The 22,679-nt window shown below is 35.4% G+C and overlaps 1 protein-coding gene across 2 annotated transcripts in view; it reads left to right on the top strand.

Moving 5' to 3' along the window:
- Cfap44 (cilia and flagella associated protein 44) overlaps positions 1-22,679 on the top strand; it is a 108,701-nt gene that overhangs the window by 14,265 nt on the left and 71,757 nt on the right. For both annotated transcript variants that reach the window (XM_048803299.1, XM_048803298.1), the window contains exons 5-13: positions 2,377-2,539; positions 5,986-6,088; positions 6,988-7,204; positions 9,433-9,547; positions 12,554-12,718; positions 18,591-18,746; positions 19,121-19,168; positions 19,834-19,933; positions 20,495-20,589. In XM_048803299.1, the coding sequence (XP_048659256.1) occupies positions 2,377-2,539; positions 5,986-6,088; positions 6,988-7,204; positions 9,433-9,547; positions 12,554-12,718; positions 18,591-18,746; positions 19,121-19,168; positions 19,834-19,933; positions 20,495-20,589 (1,162 nt within the window). The remainder of the gene's footprint in view (positions 1-2,376; positions 2,540-5,985; positions 6,089-6,987; positions 7,205-9,432; positions 9,548-12,553; positions 12,719-18,590; positions 18,747-19,120; positions 19,169-19,833; positions 19,934-20,494; positions 20,590-22,679) is intronic.

Raw genomic sequence — 22,679 nt, forward strand, 5'->3', positions numbered from 1 at the left:
TTTAAAATACAGTGTATTATCATTACCTATAGTCACCCTGCTATGCAATAGCACACCAAAACTTCTCACTCCTATATAACTATAACTTAGTGCTCATTGGTCAATCTTTCCACATTTCTCTTTCTCTCCTTTCCCCAGTGTTTGGTAACCACCATTCTATTCTTTCTGTGAGAATTTTTAGATTCTACGTATGAGTGAGATCATGCAGTATTTGACTTTCTGTGCCTGGTTTATTTCACCTAACATCATGATCTTCTGTTTCATCCAAGTTGTTGCAAATGACAGAATCTCATTCTTTTTATGGCTCAATAATATTCCATTGTGCTTATGTTTCTCATTTTCTTCATTTGTCCCTCAGTTGGTAGCTTCTTGCTTCCATTACTTGGTCATTATGAATAGAAGTACTACGATTAAATGAGAATGTAGATGTCCCTTTGACATAGTAATTTAGTTTCTTTGGTTTCATAGTAGTGCCAATCTGGAATTGAAAAGTCCTTCGATCAGAGGAGCAACATGAAAGAAGGAGTCTTCCCACCATCCCCTGTGAAATTAAAGATTTAAATAAATGATAATATCTTTGATTGCTAATATTGACTCAAGTTAGTGAAGAGATGGTAATCCACTTCTAATCTCATGTATAGACATGTTTAGCCCTCTACAGTATTATATTGGCCCCTGGAAAGAGAAAAAGAAAGGAAAAAAAAAGAAGGAAGTAGGAAAGGTGAGAGCAGTAGTTCAGGGAAATGGAAAAAGAGAGTAGGCAAAACTTACTGCCCTATATCAAGTTCTATAAAGGTCAGGAAATCTTAATGTAGATCCAACTGTCTATTTGTACTATGGCTAATGAGGTCCCAGGTTTTGAGGTCTGAATAGCATCCTTCAGATCTCTGAATCACACATATTCATTCACATTTCTGTTTAAGATTAAATTTTAGGCATTTATGCCTTCAATAAATTTATAGAATTCTTTATTCTTGAATAGAGCAAATGTTCTGAAATGTTTTATCCTCTCTTTCTATGTATCTATTAGATGATAAGTAACAAAATTGGTTATAAATTGTTTATACATCACTATTCAAATTATATTAAACTATTCTTTATTACGATGTATATTTTCTTCTCTTGTTAAAGGTTTCACATAATTTCTCTGATTTTTTTTCTAACAAAAAATCCTGTAATCCTCTAAAATCATAATTTGTTTTTAAGCAAGAGCTCAAGAACTATTCTTTCATTGATTTTTCAACTTTGGTATTCAGAAATGAATTCTTATAAATTAGGAAGCTATCTACTTAGCATATGTTGTATAATATTTCTTTTGCTAACTCTAATTTTTTCATGGATCCATCTCATTTAGTTTACTTATTACACTTATATCTTGGGTTATTTTAATTTGACTTGTGTATTAACAATGTACCCTACAAGGTATTTATGTAACTCAGATTTTTTAAAATTCATTTTTTGAAGTATAGTATAATTGTACTCTATAATATAAACATGTATATAATTGCCCACACACCAATGCACATACTAACAAGGGTGGAAAGAAGGAGTTAACTTATTAATTATATATTTATATACTATTAGTGATTTTCATTATTTAAATGAATTAAATTTCAATTACATTTATGTTAGTTTATTACAGCACTTGTGTTCTAAAATGTTGTATTAGAATTTTATAGAACTGTGAGAATTTTAAATATCTTGTCTCATGGAAAAAGGCCTATATGTTATTTTTTACTATGATTAGTCAACACATCTGTCAGACATCAAGTACAAAGATTTTGAAGACATGGACTGTATCCCATGTTATATGGTGAGAGTTAGTTTTAGTGAAAGAAGAGAAAATGAAATGATTTAGGTGACAGTTTTCCCTGTGTGTGATTCCTAAGCAGAAGTTCAACATCTTTTTGGATGTGTGTGGTACTGGGGATTGAACCTAGGGACTCTTTATCACTGAGCTACAGTTCTACTTTTTTTTATTTTTTAATTTTGAGACAAGGTCATGCTAAATTTTCCAGGCTGACCTTGAACTTATGATTCTCCTGCTTCAGACTCCCAAATCACTGGGATTATAGGCAGATGCCACCATTCCTGGCTTGGTTTAACATCTACTATTACAAAAAAAATTAATGTGCTTTCAGTATTCCTTTAGGAAAATTAAAATAGTAACTAAATCAGTGTATTAGAATTTTAAATAAATTTAAAAATAGAATTGCGTTAGTAATACATTAAAAAATTATGAGTTTCAGGGAAAAAAATCAATTACTTTAGCCTTGAATCTTTACTTAAGACTATGGATTTTTAAAATATTTCATCAATCTTCTATCTTAGGATGGTCATTTGTTTCACTTTTTTTCCTTAGCAACTTTCTCTCAGACATTCTTTTGGTTATGACTGCAGAAAGCGAGCCAACCTACAGCTTCTAGACAGCGATACCATGATGTACATCGCTGGGAACCAACTGATTCTTCTTAATTTTAAAACCAAAGAACAGATCTACCTGAGAAGTAGCAGTGGTCAAGGAATTGGTGTCATTGGGGTATGCCTTTAGTAAGAAAACAACATATTTAGAAGAAAACAACATATTTCCTTGTTCTGTGGACCCACTAACAGAAGCTGTTGGGTGCCAACACTATGCATAGTACCCAGGGATCACACAAGAGGCACGGCCATCTTTATCCTAAGGTGCTTTCAAGTTGATTACAATTACTACATTCACTGACCCTGCCTCCACCAATATGATAATAATAATTTCATTATATTCTTATTCCATTTTGTGGAGAAACTGTGGCTTTAGAGGTTAAGTGACTTTCACACAGTTGTGCAGGTTTTTTCCATATTTAGATTTGAAGTGGAATTGAGTGAGGAGGTGTTTGAGCTTCTTGATCTGGGTTCCAAAGCAGGGAATGAAGAACAGGAAGAGAATGTGAGACCCACAGATATGATATAGAGATAGATTGACTATGGAAACAGGATATCGTGAGATGCTCGAAGTGAAAGAATTTCATGTTTTTTTTTCCTTGATCATCATCTATTATATATGGCATATGAAGATGATAAAAGTCCTTGTCTTCAGGGACTTTAAGACTAGTTAATAATAAATTCACTAAGAATTTATTATATAGTACCAAGTATCCAATTCTACATATAACATACAGTGAAAGATTTAAAGAAAAAAAATCTATGCCTCTATGAATTCAAAGGGTTTAAAAATTATCTAACAAAGTACATGATAGTGTGACTATAGTTCTGTGCAAATAATATGAACCCAATGTGAAGGTCACAGGTTTTGTGGAGGGAGATCTATCAAAACCATAAAGTATCATGAGCCTGAGACTCACACTATTTGCAGAGGACTAAGAAACTTCTAATTATTATGTTTTTATTTATCATTTTATAGTCATTAATAGTCTTTATATTTTCTATTTTGTTATTAAATAATTTGGTTTGAGGACAGTAGTCAGAGATGTGGTATGGGCAGTGATGCTAATCTTAATTCTCATCCATCTGGATGTGAGCAGTTTTATGTCCACAAGGTTTTCATCATGTGTACAGGAGCTAGATAGCGACGGAGGCCTCTCCTCCACTATATGTCACCTGGTATGAACTATTCAGTTGAGGATACTTTGGCAAGGCTATGAGAAACCTGTGAGAAATGTGTTTAGTGCCTATAAATGATCTTCCAGAAAAGACAGAGTGAATTTATATGTTGAATGTTAATTTACTAATTCCAGGTCTCTGCTGAAAGCAAAACGCCCAAAACTCAATCCCACAGCAGCTTCCAATCTAAGGGGTAAAAACATTTTTACTTACTTTGGACAAGATCTAAACAGGTGAAGGAATCTCCTCAGGTATCTGAATCTCCAGGTGTCTGTGGTCACATATCCTACATACAATTTCCTTGTCACTGGGTATCTAGACAGGTGTAGTGCTACTCCCTATCCCTACCTCCTGGGATCTTTGATTTCTTAGTCCCATTCCCTTCTTCATTGGTTAGTTGGGTCAGTGAGCAGCAAGTCCCAAAGAATGACACATTAGTAGGAGAGTTAAATTATCAATTATTTCTAGAATAAAGGACAATCTAGATTCAAGTCTAGGTTTGACCTTTTAAAAAAGCTTCTAAAAATAGGTCTGGAAAGGTTCTATTGTTTCTCCTGTAACTTAGTTGGATTCACAACATGGGGTTGAATCCTCTCACATTTACCACACTGCAGCCTGGATGACTGCAGACAATTACTTAATCTTTCTGATGCTCAATTTGCTTATCAATAAGAAGGGAATGATAATACTGTGATTGATGTGAAATTTATAGAATTAATGCATGTTAAACTTAGACCTGTGTCTGGTATAGTAAGCACTCAATAAGTGCTGGTTGTACTCGGTGTTACCATTATCTCATTGAGTGTCCCTCCTCTCAACCTGAGCCTATTTTAAGATAAAGTGAGAAGGATTTACTTCAGTCATAGGATAAGAGGCAGCTTGCCAGTAGGAAGTTGACTGATCGTAGATCTTATCCTGAGAGTGGAAGGAAGAAGAAGAGCTACTACATTGTTTTGGGTAACAGGACTTGCCATCTGTGTCTGAGAACCAAGCTCCTTGTCTTTAGATATGTAATCAGGAGTTGCAAAACAGTAATTAAAAATAGAATTTTATAGATATAATATATTTTAAATAGCTTATTCTTATAACACCCTACTTTTATTTCTATTTTTTACTATTTTGTTCTTCCTGCATTTGACTGATCAGTGAACAAAAATAACAAAATGAATATATAATTCTATCTAATTAATATGTGTTTATTATTTAAAACATTGAAACAAACAGTTTATCCAGGCTGTTTATTATGTTTTCCTGTGTCTGGCTTATAAGTATTGTATCTTTCTCACTTCTGTTACGTTTACAGTCATTTGAGGTAAGTTTGTCCAAGGTAAATATTTAAAAATTGGGATATAATCTACTCTGGAAACAATGAATTTCATACTGCTAACCTTTGAATGTGTCCTCTGAAGTTCATTCATTAGAAACTTAATTTCCAATGCAACAGTGTTGAGAAGTATGCCTAATAAGGAATGAGTAGGGCTTGAATGGATTAATAGTGTTTTTGAGGAAGTGGGTTAGCTATAAAGATAGAGGGTTATTTTATTTTTTAATTTTAATTTTTTGTTTTTTGGCCTGGAGAATTTGTTACAACCCAGAATTCTGGGTTCTTTTTTTTTTTTTTTTTAAGATAGAGGGTTATTATAGAAGTGAATCTGGCCTGCTCTTGCTTTATTGCTCTTACCTTCTCTTGCCCTCTGACCTTTTACCATGGGATGATGCTACATGAAAGACTAGATGTAGTTCCTTAATCTTGGATTTTTTTACTCTTCAGAACAAATTTCCATTCGTTATTCAGCCTCAGGTATTTTGCCATAGTATCAGAAAATAGACCCAGACATATACATTCCATGAAATTTTCTATACAAAATTTAGGTTGGCATGTATCTAAATTTTGTATAGAAAATTTGCAAGGAAAACAATTTATCCAATTTAGTGGTTCTTAAGGCATAGTCCCCAGATCAGCAGCATAGACATCACATTTTAACTTGTGAATATAAATTCTCAAGTTTCAGCGCTGACCCATTGAATCAGAAACACTGGTGTAAGGGCTTCCAGCCTGTGTTTTAATAAGCTTTTCAAATGATTTTGATGCACATTAAGGATTGAGAACCATTGTTCTAGTTTCTTTAATGACAGTTAAAAATTATAAAGTTAAAAATGACTGTCTTAATGAAAGTAAAACTTAAAGTTTCATCTTTACTTTCTTCTGATTTTCAATTCAAATTCTATCCCTCTGGTGATTATCAGATGCCCAGTTTTAGTTTTCTATGGGAGTAGATCCTAATTAATAAGTTATAAAAAAATGGTCACTGAGTACTATATTAATAGGATTATGTATATGAAAATTTTCCTTTTAATATTTTAGTAAGATTCTCTTTTTCATAGGTTCATCCACATAAAACTTACTTCACAGTAGCTGAAAAAGGGAGTTTTCCAAAGATTATAATCTATGAATATCCTTCTCTGAGGCCCTACAGAATCCTTCAAGGTAAGTCCAGTAAAATCTTTAAAATATTCCATGTTCAAGGTTAACAACATTCTGCATATATGAGATTATTGAATTAATCAGGGTGTTCCAGAGAAATCAAATTAGTAGGAAATGGAAAAGAGATGTATTTAATGGAATTGGCTTACACAATTGTGGAGGGTAGTAAGTATGAAATTTGTAGATCAAGCCTGCTGGCTGAAAACTCTGGGGAAGGAATTGATGGTAGCAGTCAGGTAGAATTTCTTCTTCGGGGAATTCTCAGTTTTACTTCCAGGGCTTTTCAACTTGTTGGCCAGGGGCCCAATGAGATTATCAAGGACAATCATTACTTAGAGTCAACTAATCATGGTTATTAGCCACATGTGCAAGATCCCTTTACAGTAACATCTAGATTATTATTTAATTGAATAACTAGAATATTGATGAATAACTAGAGGATTGAATTTTCTGTGTGGCCATACTTATAACTTGTTAATTAGATTCTACTCCAGTAGAAAATTAACCATCAAATTATTTTATACTTCTCTTTTTCATATAATTCATTTCAGCAGCCAATTTTTGTTTTTGGAGTTGTTGTTTGACAAATTTTAAATCATAGATTGATTTTTCTCTATTATGTAATATATACTTTTGTGTTTCCCTTCCTCCAGAAGATGAACATGCTCACAAAAATTTTTCTCATACAAAATATGAATATGTCTTCTCCACTCTCCCCTTTGTATTATGTAATCTATTCTAAAACCCAGGGTGATAGATGATTTTGGAATTGCTCCTTCAAGGGAATTCTTGGCATTCTTACATTAATATACATCACAAGATCTCTTTTTCTCTCTTTAATACACTTTTTGATAATGAAATATTATTGCCCTTATTTACTAGATTCCTATTCATCTTTCCAGATGGAACTGAAAAGGCATATGCCTATGTGGACTTTAACTACAATGGTACCTTGTTGGCCTCTGTTGGTAGCTCCCCTGATTACACACTGACCATTTGGGATTGGAAAGAAGAACAACCCATACTGAGGAAAAAAGCTTTTTCTCTGGACGTTTTTAAGGTTACTTTCAATCCTGAAGATGATGAGCAGCTTACTACAGCAGGATCAGGCCACATCAAGTAGGTCTGGGGATGAATAGAAATGCTGATACATATTACAAAGGTATTTTCTAAGGAGATCTAAGGCCTGGAGACATTTTTTATATTGTTAAGAAAATTAGGATAATTTCCAAATGTGTTTTTTTTAAAATTAACTAGTGGTGTACTTTTTCTAATTAGATTGTGGAATTTTACTTCTGAGGAGAGCAGAGATGAAAGGAAGGCTTTAACGTTAGCCTATTGTCTTCTCATAGGGTCACCTCCTAAAAGAATTTGAATAGCATTTTTTTAAGTTATTGATGAACATTTATTTCATCCATATATGTACATTCGGTGCTGAGATTTGAACCTAGTTCCTCACATATGTGAGGCAAGTACTCTACCACTGAGCCACACCCCCAGCCCTGAATAGAATTTTAATAACTAAATTTGGTATGATGTTTTTAACTTCACATTGAGTTCTCACAACACTATTAAATTTCTTATTTGGAGCAACTCAGTTTTCACCTGTAGGACAATTTCTATTATTCCTGACGGGGGGACCCTCAGTACTGAATGTAGCAGAACCTAATTTTTTTTTCAGTATTTTTTTTATTTGTAGATAGACACAGTGCCTTTATTTATTTATTTATTTATTTATTTTTATATGGTGCTGAGGATTGAACCCAGTGCCTTACATGTGCTAGTCAAGTGCTCTACCACTGAGCCACAACCCCAGCCCAGAACCTTATCTTGATCTCAGGTTGCTGGCTCCAATTCCATGCTCATTTCATTGTGTCATGCCCTTGTCTGTTTCCAGGATGGAATGATTTTATCCTTCTCTATTTTTTTTCCCATCCTGTCCCATGCATTTATTTAACACCCTTCTATCATTACCCCAGAGTTGCCCATAATCTGATTCTCAGTGTCTCTTTTTTGGGAGGTGGGTAACCAGGAATTTAACCCAGAGGTGCTTAACCACTGAGCCATATCCCCAGTCCTTTTTGTGTGTGTGTGTGTGTGTGTGTGCGCGCGCACACATGGGTATTTTATTTAGAGACAGGGTCTTGCTGGGTTGCTGAAGCTGGCTTTGAACTCATATTCCTCCTTTCTCAGCTTCCTGAGACCCTGGGATTGCAGTGTGCCACTGAGACCCGCCCCAGTGTCTCTTTAAGAGAAAGACATTTTTATCTATCTCAAATTCCTCTTGTCCCAATTTATATTTGGTCTTGTATTATTAACCAGTTAGAAATACAGAAAAACCAAACATATTTTTAAATGTAACAGAAAAACCAAACATATTTTTAAATGTAATCTTGGAGGAAATTCTAAAGAAACTCTCTGCTAGTTATAGGCTAAATTTTTCTTCTCATTTATTAAAGTATATATTTTGTGTGCATTGAATCTTTCGGGAAAGACAAACATTGAATAATTAACTTCATATGTGAAGTGATATGAAAGAAAGAGAATACATGGAATTATATGATTGGGGATCTACAATACCTTTGGAGATGTTGGTAATCTGGACTTTTGGCTTTGTATTACTGGCTTATTGATGCTTCCCATTTTCTGTTTTATATCTAGTTGGTTAGCCAGATTATTTTTGCTAATCTTTAGCATTCTGATTGTGTTTAAATTATTAATAAGAAAATATTAGTATTAATTAACCTGTACTGATTGCACTAAGAGTTTTTCAATAATTTTATAAGGTAGATGTTACTAATATTCTCATTTTATACATGAGAAAATAAAAGCATGCTATCTTCAATAAAATCACTCAGAGGCACACAGCTAGTAAGTTAAAACGTTGGGGGTAAATTTTTATATACCCTAGCACAGTACAGTCCACTAGAACTTTCTTCCAGGCCAGAATGTTCTTTGTTGTCTCATGCAGGAGACACCAGCCATATGCAGCTATTGAGCACTTAAAATTGACTGAAATGACTGAAACATGAATTCTTAATTTTATTTGATGCTAATTACTTTAAATTCAAATGGTTAGTTGTGGCTGGTGGCTGCTGAATCAAACAGCACAATAATACAAAATATAAACTTCAGGAAGACAATTTTTTTCTCTGTTTTTCTTATTGCTAAATTCATATTGCATAGAGCTTTGCCTGACAGGTAGTAGATACTTCCTACATATTGATCAGATGAATAAATGAAATAATGTATGTGATTATGAAATGTGTAAGTATTTGGATCATATAAAATAAAAATGAGTAAAACTTACTCAAAGTAGATTTGATCTCTTTCTTGTTTGTGTGCAGGTTCTGGGAAATGGCTTATACATTCACTGGGCTCAAGTTGCAGGGATCACTAGGTCGATTTGGCAAAACAACTACTACTGATATTGAAGGCTACATGGAACTCCCAGATGGGAAGGTCAGTATAGCCACTGTTGTACAATAATAAAATTATTTTCAAGTACACATAGGAAAGCACACATATATAAAAACACATAATATATTCTAAGAAGTTCTGCCAATATGAACAACAGATATTATACTTGTCAATGTAATGAATATTTAGTGTTACTTTTTCAGATTATCTGTTGTAATTAAAATATATTCTGAAAATATCATAATCCAAATTATGATAGATATTTGCTAAATATTATATATAAAGTATCTAAGCATTTTCATGTATTAACACAGTGCCATACTTGTTAGTTTTAATTATATCACAGAATTGCAGAATTACTTACCTTTTTCCTGTTTTTTTCTTTGCTATAATGCTCTAAGAGGAAATACTGGGTCAGAGATTATATACACTCTTATGACTTTTGTTTTTATCAAGCTGCTTTGTAGGGACATCTGTAGCGCTGTAATTCAGTCTGTTATTTTATTCTTTAATATTGTTAGTTCATTTCCTCTCTTCCTTTTATAAAACTTATGGGCTTGTTTCATGAAATTATAGCTAATTAGGACCAGTTCTCCATTAATATTTTATTTGATTTCTGAGTAGAATGAAATATATAGTACTATTGTGATTATTTCAGTTATAATATTACTGTAACCTCAAGAAACCAAATGGTCTAGGTATCTACCAAATGGAACAGTCTCAATTCAAAACACATTGTGTATAAAATAAAATAAAATTCTTGGATGCCAATTGAAGTGTGTATCCAAACTTATAAGATGATCTTAAATCAATCTAGCTTCAAATTGTGAATATTTTAAGAATTAAGATTAGTACAACCCTTGTAAAGAACATCGTACAAAATACATTTTGGAAAAGGTTCAGTAGAGTTTGTGTAGATATAAGGGAGAAAGAAATTATTTTGAATGATAAAGTCACAAAAGGAAATATTTAGGGCTAGGAATAAATGTTGGATATTTATAGAGCAGAAAGGAATAAGACATTAATACTGGGAAAGAGTGCAAATTCTGAGTTGAGAAGTACGATTGGATCTTAATGCATTGGGAGTTTAACAGCAAGGCAGAATTTCATACACTGGCAAAGTAGTGTTACAAATGAAAGAAGAAGTGGACAAATTTGTTAATAAAATGCCAGATGGATTAGAGGAAGGGAAATTGTGAGTCAAAGAGTTAAGCTAGGAAGGGAGATGTTACTATCATCTGAAAAGAGACGATGAAGGCCTTAACTTCTCAGGACCAATAGAAAGGAAAGCTGGGTAGAGTGACACTTCTGAAACAAATGCCTCATAGGTTTTGGTCACCTCTGGTGGCTTTAGGTATGGAGCAGTTGATTTCATAAGTAAAATAGTGGTCACTAGAGTCTAGGAAAAAGAAGGGGAGCAGGGAATAGAGAGTAGTTGGACAATGGGCAACAAAACACAACTATAAAAAAGAAATAAGTTCTAAGTCCTATGGCACAACAAATTATTATGTGTTTTATAAAGAACTAAAAAGGAAGAGTTAAAAGCTTCCCAGCACAAAGAAAGGACAAATGATTTAGGATAATGAAATGCTAAATACCCTGATATGCTCATTACTCATCATGTACGTATCATGTACATGTATTGAATTATCACCCTGTACCCGATAAATATGTAGAATTATTTTGTGGCAATTTAAAAATACTGTAGAAAAAAAAAAGAAGAAAACAAGTCTAAAGACTCCACTACAAGTGACTAAGGCTTAATAATAGGCAATAGAGGCAGGGTAGGTAATAATCCTTTGTACAGTCATCAGTTCCTCCAGTGGAGGGGCCATGAGAGTAGAAAACCCTTGAGCTGGCAGGCAAAAATAAGGCCAAACCTTCCTCCACCAGAGGGCATCATAGGGAACATCAGTCTTCACACAAGCTCTATGAAAATATGACCTTTCTAGTCAAAGTTCTCTGCATCCAGAAATTCTTCTGGGTGATTCTCAACAAATACTTTCAGATTAAAAGTTGCCAGGGTTCCTAGAGAAAAGCAAACTCATTTGACACCTTACTATAGGATTTCCCTTCCGAGGCAGTGTAGTTGAGCCATGTGCTTAGACCGGGATCCTAACTCCTCTGGGAAATTTTGGGCAAGTTACTTAACTGTTTTGTGCTTCAGGTTTCTCCTCTGTAAAATTGGGGTAATAATGGGTTAGCATTGGCCCATATCATTCTTTTGTGGGTATGAAAAAGAGTTGTTTCTTTTGGGAAAAATAAAGTATCCATCATGCAAAACTGTATATGGTATATATTATAAATGTACCTAGTTCATGTTTTTTTAAAAAATATTTTTTAGTTGTCAATGGACATTTATTTTATTTATTTATATATGGTGCTGAGAATCGAACTCAATGCCTCACACATGCTAGGCAAGCGCTCTACCACTAAGCCACAATCCCAACCCCTAGTTCATGTTTTTTAGCATTAAATAACTTAATAAATGTTAAGTGTACAACCAGTGGGTATGCTGATTTAATAAATTAATTTGAAGTGGTTCCAGATATTATCCTTATTTGAAATCACATACTGTTATGCTATAATCTTCTCAGTTCAGTAACAGCCTCACAACTTATCTAACATCTTATAAAATTTGATAGTATTGTACTTAAAATGCAGAATATCACCTATCAAGGACTTTAAACATATCTCTAATTTTTGATCAAGTAATTTTACTCTTGGATTACACCCTTAAGAAATGTACAAAGAAATCTACATATATACATATTGAAAAATTGCCAATAACATGTATCCTAATCACAGTGATGCAAAACTATTAGTAATGCTAGAAAGATATACATCAAAATGGGTTTTTCTGGGGTTATGGGGTTATGTATGGGGTAGTGGGTTTTTATTTCTGCATTTTCTTATTTTCCCATATTCAAACATTTTACATAATCAAGGCAAATCACCCTTAAAAGTAACTCTCATCTATTATTTGAGACATAAATATATATAGTCATCTGCTTTAGTGACATCTCTTTCCTTCTGCACACTTGCCAGGTGCTCTCAGGGTCAGAATGGGGCAACCTACTGCTTTGGGAAGCCAGTCTCATCAAAGTGGAGCTCTGTCGATCTGGAATGAAGCCTTGTCACCATGGTCCTATTAACCAGATAACGCTGGATGAGGGGGAAGTTATCACTGCTGGGTCAGATGGGTGTATTAGGGTAAGTTTTCTTGATACTTGGACAGTCATACCTATGTGTGAGACTTGCAGATCATTCAAGTCATTTCTTCAGGGTGGTGTTGATGGCATAGTAGCTCAGCTGCCTCTTCAGGTGGTTTCGTCAGATTTTCATTTCTCAAAAAGGTCATGTGGTAAAGGAAATAAGTTGTCATTTATTCCTAAGATCAGCCCTTTCTAAACAATGCTTCTCATGTGGGAAACATTTGCATTCTTGTCAAGTTTAATTTCTGTATCTTAGCACTGAAACTTTCTGAGGGGACCTCTTGTTCTTTTGGGGTTCAGTTGTTGAAATAATAGTTTCAGAAAATGAAAGGCTGTGTTATTCCAAAATTCCCAGTATGAATGGGTCATTTTCTGGAAACAAAAGTGATAAAATTTTGCTATTTCTTACTGAGAATACCAATTAGAAATATATTTGGTGAGCTGATACAAATATATTTGGTGGGTCTGCCCTTGGGCACTATTCTCCTTGCTCCGAATACCAAAGGAACTCACCTGGCTTTCACTTGTGGATACTACTCAGCTTGAAGCCTGTGTTAAGCAGATACATTGTTTCTGCATCTAAGTCCATGGTTGCTGTTCTGTTGCAGATCTCTCACCCACCCAGCACCTTCTGTGAATGTGTACCTCCCTCTTGCTAGCCAATGTGTACTTTTGTGATTTGCATTTGGTACATGTTCTTTCTGGGACCTTTCATAAGAAAGTGATAATATTCTCTTGACATCCTTTAAGAAATATTATCAGAAATAATATTACAATTTAAGAAATAGTATACTGGAAAGCAGTGTGGAAATTTCTCAAAAAACTATAAAGGGAGCCACCACATGACCCAGCTATTCTAGTCCTCAGTATTTATCCAAAAAAACAAAATAAGCATTCTACAGTGATAAAGCCACCTCAGTTATAGCAGCACAATTCACAACAGCCAAATTATGGAATCAACCAGATGCCTATAAGTAGATGAATGGATTAAGAAAATGTGGTATGTATATATGTACAATAGAGTTTTACTCAGCCACAAAGAAAAATGAAATAATGGCATTAGCTGGTAAATGGAAAGAAATGGAGAAAATCATGCTAAGTGAAATAAGCCAGACTCAGAAAATCAAAGTCCAAATGTTTTCTCTCATATATGGAAGCTAGAGCAGAATAAGGGAAAGAACACAGTGGGGGAGGGGATCAAGCATGATAAAGATACAGGAAAGATGAATGGAGTAGATATGGAAGAATAAAAGGGAGGAAAGAAAGGAAAGGGGAAAATAAATGGAATGAATTTAGCAAAATCATGCTATATTCATACATAAAGATACAAAAGGGAATTTCACTTTTATGTTTATATAGAAGAAAGGAAGTTTAATAGAATAGAGGAAAGAGAATACTGGGATAAAAGAGGGGAGGAAAAGGGGGTAAATGGGTTTGCAATCAAATTCCTTCCATGTATGATTTTGATTTTGTCAAAATGAACTCAAGTCCTACATAGAATTATACTGCTCTAATAATTTTTTAAAAAATACAATCATCTGGTCCTTGACAAAGGCACCAAAAGCATGGAGGAAAGACATTCTTTTTCACAAATGGTGCTGGGAAAACTGGACATTCATATGTGAAAGAATGAAACTAGCTCTCTATATCTCATCCTGCAAAAAAGTCAACTCAAAATGGATCAAGGACCTAAGAATTAGACCAGAGACCCTGCACCTAATAGAAAAAAAAGTACTCCCAAATCTTCATCATGTTGGATTAAGCCCCTACTTCCTTAATAAGACCCCTAAAGCTCAAGAAATAAAATCAAGAATTAATAAGTGGGATGGTTTCAAACTGAAAAGCTTCTTCTCAGCGAAATAAACAATCAGTGAGGTGAACAGAGAGCCTACAGAATGGGAGTAAATTTTTAATTGCTAGGATATATAAAGAGCTCAAAAATTTAACACCAAAAAAACAAATAACCCAATCAACAAATGGGCCAAGGAATTGAACAAACACTTCTCAGATATACAATCGATCAACAAATATATGAAAAAATGTTCAATATCTCTAATAATTAGACAAATGCAAATCAAAACTACACTAAGATTTCATCTCACTCCAGTCAGAATGGCAGTTATCAAGAATACAAGCAAAAATAAGTGTTGGTGAAGATGTGGGGATATAGGCATACTCTTACATTGCTTGTGGGACTGCAAAGTGGTGCAGCCAATCTGGAAAGCAGTATGCGGATTTCTTATAAAACTTGGAATGGAACCACCATTTGACCTAGCTATCCCATTTCTTGGTTTATACCCAAAGGACTTAAAAACAGGATACTACAGGGACATAGCCACATCAATGTTTATAGCAGCACAATTCACAATAGTCAAATTGTGGAACTAACCTAGATGTCCTCCAATAAATGAATGGATAAAGAAACTGTGGTATATATACATAATGGAATATTATTCAGCATTAAAAGTAAATAAAATCATGGCATTTGTAGGTAAATGGATGGAGTTGGAGAATATCATGCTAAGTGCAGTAAGCCAATCCCAAAAAAACTAAAGGCTGAATGTTTTCTCTGAGAAGTGGATGCTAATCCTTAATGGGGGTGGGGGCAGGGCCAGGGAGCATGGGCAGAATGGAGGAACTTTGGATAGGGCAAAAGGGAGGCAAGGGTAAAGAGGAGGTATGGGGGTAGGAAAGATGGTGGGATGAGATGGACATCATCACCCTAGGTACATGTATGAAGACATGAATGGTGTGAGTCTACTTTGTGTACAACGAGAGAAATAAAAAATTGTGTTCTGTTTGTATACTATGAATTGAAATGCATTCTCCTGTCATGTATAACAAATTAGAACAAATAAATAAATAAATTTTTAAAAATGCTAGAAATGAGGAAAGAAATAAAAACACATTTAAATATGTATAAATGTCCATGAACCATTAAGGTCACAATTAATCAGAGAAAAGAACAAAGAAAAAAAAAGATCTCCATGAAAAGTAAAAGAATTGTTTCCATTTGTTCAAAAGATGCTCAGCTTTCCTTCTCGGCAGTTAGACGGGGTTGTCTGAAGTATGATACTTCCCTTCTGGGCAGGGTTGCTAGGGTGAGAGAAGTAATTCCAGTAGATGGAACTCCTAGAGGGAGGGGTTAGGCTTTGGGTAGGTTCTTCACTGGATGCCAACTGGTTTTGAGATTTTTAAGTCAAAGTGCCTCTAGGACCCAGCAATTACCAATCCACTCTGGAGTACTGCACCCCAGGCTCTCCCCTGGATTCCACTTGCATAGTGAAGGAGTCAATTCTTAGTCCATTATGTCAACTGCAGACCTCAAGTTTCCTGGTCTGAGGTTCAGTCTCCACCCCTATCCTTTTGAATTCTCAGCCAGGCATGTCTCTCCCAGAGGGTCCTGTAAGCAGCAGGATTAGAGGGATAGGAAGAGAGCCAGGGGTGTTTCCATGACCAGTTGTCCCTTATGTAAACTTCTCTCCACATTTGATATTCTCGTAGTCACTTAGGCACACTCTATATGTAGTGAAGGGTGGGTTTTCCAGGCCTGTATTTCCAGCTAGATTCAGATTTGCCTGGTCTCAACTCCCTCAGCTGCTGGTCTCTGTACTGTGACTACAAAATGGTTTCTTCCTCTGTCATTTGCACACCACTGGGGGGATGTGGTTTTTTCATGTTTAAGGCTAGAGTGCCATGTGCCTTTCAGTTTAGTAGGTCAGTGTCTTTGATCTCTAAACTCTCTCTACCCAGACATGCCTCAGTCCTCTTAAAAATGTCAATTCCTTTAATTTCCTCATCCCTCCACTGTGCTCATAGAGGACTGCTTTGGCTGGTGCCCCCAGCTGTAGGAACAGCTGTAGTGCTGGAGATTTTGTGGTTATCTTATTTTTAATATCTAACCTCTTGAATTCCCAATTTACTTTTGAGTGTCCAGTATTAAATTTCAGAAGTCCCCCTCCGCCTTTTTTTGGTACCAGGGATTAAAACCAGGAACAATTACCACTGAGCCACATCCCCTGTCCTTTTTAAATATTTTATTTGAGATAGGGTCTTGCTGAGTTGCTAAGTGCCTCGCTTAGTTGCTGAGGCTGGCTTTGAACTCGAAATCCTCCTGCTTCAATCCCCACCCTCCTCCCATTTTGCTGAGAAGCTGCCTGTCTGCTTTCTTATTTTCACTCCATGGAATGGCCAGAAAAGCAACCTGCTGTATTCCACCATCTTGAAAACCCTCATTTCTAAACTTGTTTCACTTTTCAAAGCCTACCCTCATATCTTCATTCCTCAGACTGTAAATCTCTACCCTTTACCTTCAAGGGAAAACCTACCCCAATTGCCATGGATTTGTCTGCTTCTAGAATCTGGCCTTTTCCACCCAACCAGGCTAATCCATGGGACAATAACAATCTTCCAGAAGTTACTTGCTTATAGTTTGGGTCTAGGATAACATGGCAGGCAGGGTATGTGAACAGATCTATCTGGGGCAAGAGTTGGCATTTAACGGAAGTCCTTCTGAGTCTCTGCCATCCATGGTGAAGTGAGACAGTGCTCCTTCAGCCTCCTATGGTATTCTGGACTCTCCTCCCAAGGAGCAACTATCCTTATCTGAGGTAGTAGAGTATAAATTGGTATTAAGGAAGAGAAGCATTTTCTTTAAATAATTTTTTATTGGCTCATAATAATTTTAGAGAATAATGGATTTCATTGTGGCATATTCTTACATGTACATCACATAATTTGATCAATTTCATTCCCCAGTACCTCCTATTGGCCTTTTCTCCTTCATCCCTTTGACCATATTCTTCTACCCTACTGGTCTCACTTGTATTTTCATGAGACTTTCCCCTCTCCTTTTTTTTCCCCCCTGTCTTCTCTTTAGCATTCACAAGTGAGAGAAAACATGTGACCCTTGACTTTCTGAATCTAACTTATTTATCATGATGCTTTCCAGTTCCATCATTTTCTTGCTGACAGCATAATTTTGTTCTTTTTTATGTTTGAATGAAACTCTATTGTGTATATGTACACCACATTTTCTTTAAGGAACAGAAACATTTTTTTAATGAAGCCATCATCTACATGTGTTTTCTCAGCTTATAATTAAGATAGTACTTGAATCACCCAACAAGTGTATATTTCCCCTTCCAGAGGCATACTTTTATATGTAAGACAAGGCTCTATAATGTCTTGCTGAACAACTGAATTATTTACTTTTTATGGACACATTTATAAACAAAAAACCTTCCAATAAAGCTCCTTTCAGGCAAATTAAAATTATTATGTAAGATAGTACTTTCTCACTGAGCTTGGTGGTGTATGCCTGTAATCCCAGCGGCTTGGGAGGCTGAGACAGAAGGATTGCAATTCCAAGCCAGCCTCAGCAAAGATGAGGTGCAAAGCAACTTAGTGAGACCCTCTCTCTAAATAAAACAAAATAGACCTGGGGATGTGGCTTGTGGTCAAGCGCCCCTGAGATTAATCCCTGGTACCATCCCATCCAAAAGATAGTACTTTCTCATTAATCTCTACACATACAAAGGATACTAAAATGATTTTTTAAAAAATATTTATTTCGTTGTCGACAGACCTTTGTTATTTATTTATTTGCATGTGGTACTGAGAATCGAACCCAATACCTCACACATGCTAAGCAAGCGCTCTGCCACTGAGCCACACCCCCCAGCCCTTAGAATGATTTTTTATCCTCAGTTCAGAATAAGATTTCAGAGGTCAGGTTTTGTGGTATTGTAATTACTCCTACTCATTGTTAATTTTCATATAACAAGTATGACTTTTGCAAAAAGTTATAACTTCTGGCTTAGAAATAAATGAAACTACTGATTTGACTATTTTCTTATTAATTTTACAAGATATGGGACTTTGAGACAATAGACACTGCTGATACTGTAGATGATACTGGATTATTGGAGATTGAGCCTATTAATGAACTTCAAGTAGATAAGAATGTCAAACTATTTTCTCTGATAAAAATAAATGCACCTGGATATAACTTGTGGTTGGCTCAGGTAAGTTGCATTGTTCTCTCTGGGCTTTTGAAAATCACCAAGATATAAAATTAAAAGAGTAGTATAATTCATTGTCTGGATTGGATGTCCTTTTAACTATAAGTATTATGAGATTGCTTTGCTTATACTTGCCTTCCTGGACTTTAGTCTTTAGTGGGAAGGAGGCAGAGACAGATGATACACCATCTGTGTGGTTGTATTCTAAAGTATATACAAGTTGCTTTTATTAAATGCCCATCACACTTTATAATATATGTAAGCTTTTGATATTATTGTTTGTTTTTACTTTAACTAAAAAATAGAAGGAAATATTTTTAATTTGATGAAAGTTCAAAATGAAAAAATATAACACATTTAAGTGTTTAATTTTTTAGGATGCCAATGGAGCCATATGGAAGCTTGACCTTAGTTTTTCAAATATCGTAAGTTGTCCTTTTCCCTTACCTTATATAGTAAAAAATTCATTGAAAGATACTTTATATTTCTTCAATTTGGTCATTATTCCAATAAAAAATCTACTAAACATGCAATACTCTTGGACTCTCTCATTATGATTTTACATAAAAAATATGTCTCATAGCCAAATTTGTCCAGAAAGTAGCAATGGCAAAGCCTAGCATTACACAATGCACTTTTTGTAAATATGTGGGATTTTCATTTATATTGTATCATGAGATGTTCACAGCTATCTTCTTTAGTAGGCAGGTAGTGGTCATCATTTCATTTTATGGCATTTGAAATAACTTACATAAAGTCACACAGTCATTTGTACAAAACCAAGACTCCATTTGGTTCTCTTAATTTCAAAGTACAGTAACTGGTTATTCTTTTTCTTATTTCTTTTTTTTTTAAATTTATTTTTAGTTGTCAATGGACCTTTATTTTTATGAATTTATATGTGGTACTGAGTGCCTCACACACACTAGACAAGCGTTCCACCACTGAGCCACAACCCCAGCCCACTTCTTATTATTTCTATTCAAATAAAATCAGACGTGTGTAAAAGGGTTCTCTTTAAACTTCTATGAACTTGACCTTAATTCTACATCACTCTGTCTTTGGCATTAACTAAGTTGTTTCTTCTCAGACCCAGGATCCAGAATGTCTCTTTTCCTTCCATTCTGAAGCTATTGAAGCCATGGCTACTTCTCCTCTCACTTATCTCATGGCCACAACTGCCCTGGACTGTAAGTGGGAACTCTTAGTGAAAATATATCTGGCCTTATTTTGTTTTCAATGTAACTTTTTATATGTGTTAATTAAAAACATATGAGAATTTGCCTTTGGGAAAAAATTTTTCCCTTTGGGAGTGCAAGTGAGGTAGGTTGCTGTGGAGTGAAGAGGGTGGAAAAGCATCAAGGTTATTGTGAGAAATTAAAATGAAAACTCAAGCTCTTTAAGTTGTTCATGAAAATTCATTTTGATATTATCTATATTCATGCTCTTTCTAGTTTTTCCATCATCTTTTTTCTTTTTTGATTTATGGGAAATCAGTGTAGCCTGTCCAAGGTGAAACCAATCCACCAGAGAGTCATCAGTTGTCTTCTTCATTATTCATGTTTATGAATTACCTGTATGAGGATGGACAAGGAAAATTTTTAATAATGAATGAAGGGTTGTTGAATTGCCAGCTGATTGGTTATTTATGAAATCTCTTTTTTATAATACTCAACATAAAAGTGAGCCAAGATCATTTAAAGAAATATTCTGTATATAATTACTTTTTCTTTTAAACCATCTCTCTGTAGGTTCTGTTCGAATCTATGATTTTGCTAGCAAAAATCCTTTGACTCAGATGAAATTCAAACAAGGAGGTACTGCCCTCACCTGGGTTCCCCGAATAGTAAGTTTTCTATTATAATAAACTTCTACCAGATTCTATTACTAAATATATCATTGCTATTTTATGGGAAGACAGATATTTCTGACTCAGAATTTCAGAAAAGAATAAAAATTTTGTTAGTTTATTTCACTCAGAACATAATAGAAATAATATCATTATTTCACTAATGTTATGTGGTTGGTCCTATTTTGAATGAAAATGGTATTTTTTAATGCCAACTGCAGATTAGTAATAGTTCAATGTGACAAAGTCATTACCCAGAAGGTTTTTGTGTATCTACCTGCTTCTGATTTCATTCATCCTGTTAATATTTCTAGAGTGTCTACAGCGTGCTGGGTTTTGTTCTAGGTTCTGGGAATAAAGCAGTGAACCAAAAGATAGAAATACTTGCCTTCCTGGACTTTAGTCTTTAGTGGGAGGGAGGCAGAGACAGATGATACACCAAATAAATAAGTTAAGTACATGCTCTGATATATAGTGACAACAACTATTGTGAAAACATTGCCAGGGATAGGGAGATTTTAACGATTATCTACTACTGTGGGATATACTACCCCAAAGTGTGGGGTTATAAAATAATAGTTATTTAGTTTGCTCACATGCTGTTTGGATTGGAAATTCACACAGGTGATAGCAGGGATGTATTGTCTTTGCTTCAGAGTCTGAGGCCTCATCTGGGAGGACTTGAATGGGGCCTGGAATAATCCACAGGCTTCTTGATCACAAGGCTGGCACCTGGGTTGGATGACTTGAAGGCTGGACTAAGCTGGGATTATCACAGGAGGATTTCCCTAATGGCTTCTTCATGTGACTTATACTTCATCACAGCATGCAAGCCTCAGGGGATCACACACTTTTATTTATTTATTCATTGGCACAGGGATTAACCTGGGGCACTTTACACTGAGCTATATCCCTAGCCCTTTTTATCTTCTATTTTAAGAAAGGTCTTTCTAAGTTGACAAGGTATCACCCACATCCCTTGTGGGTGATGGAATCAGGGTCACTCCACATGGATTGGTCTGGCAACAAAAAGACCACACAAACACGCAAATACATTTTGCGGGGTCAGGAATGGCTCTGAGACCTCAGGTGTCAGCTCCCACCTGGAGGGCAAGAGGAGCAAGGGAGGCAAGAGAGAGAGTGTGCACCTCGAACCCCTATATTTATTAGGGAAAAGACATTCATAGAATATTCCACCCAAACAAGGCAAGGGATTGTGTTACGAGAAACAGGGGCAGGGGTAGCCCAGTCCCATTGGGTGATGCCCAAGCCCAGAGTTACACTTCCTTGCCTAGCGAAGGTAAGGCCCACTTGCTTTGCATAACGTGCAATGTTAGTTCAATATCCTCATTACTCAAGGCTGAGGGGGCGTGCTTATCTCTTGTGCAGGGTGGCCCCCTGACAACAAAGGTCTTACTAATTTTCTGAGACTGTTCTCAAACTTGTAATTTTGTTTCTCAACCTCCCAAATCAAAGGGATTATAAGTATGCACCACCACGCCCACCATAGCACACCCTTCTTACATGGTGACTCAGGGCTCCAAGAGGTAGTTTTCCAACAAACAAGGCAGAAGCTGATGGCCTTTTATGATCTATTCTCAGAAATCAAAATATTTCTACTATGCTCACTTGGCTAAAGTGGTCACATAGTCACAAACCCCATCCAGATTAAAGAGAAGGGGGACTTTCAACCTCATCTCTCCATAGGAGGCATGTCAGACTATTCTCAGCCTTGCTTTAAAATGCCATGAAAATATTTTGGGGAAGCTGGGCATGGTGGTACATGTCTGTAATTCCTGAGACTTGGGAGACTAAGGTAGGAGGATCACAATTTTGAGGCCAGCCTCAGCAACTTAGTGAGGTCTTAAGCAATTTAGCAAGACCCTGTCTTGGCAATAAAAATTAAAAAGGGCTGGAGATGTGGCTCAGTGTTACAGCACCCCTGAGTTAAATCCCTGCTGTGTGTGTGTGTGTGTGTATATATATATATATCTATATATATATATATATATATATCTATATATATATCTATATATATATCTATATCTATCTATCTATCTATCTATATATATACTGTCTCTTATACA

Source organism: Marmota marmota, unplaced genomic scaffold (genome assembly GCF_001458135.2).
Source record: "Marmota marmota marmota unplaced genomic scaffold, marMar, whole genome shotgun sequence".
Taxonomy (NCBI): Eukaryota; Metazoa; Chordata; class Mammalia; order Rodentia; family Sciuridae; genus Marmota; species Marmota marmota.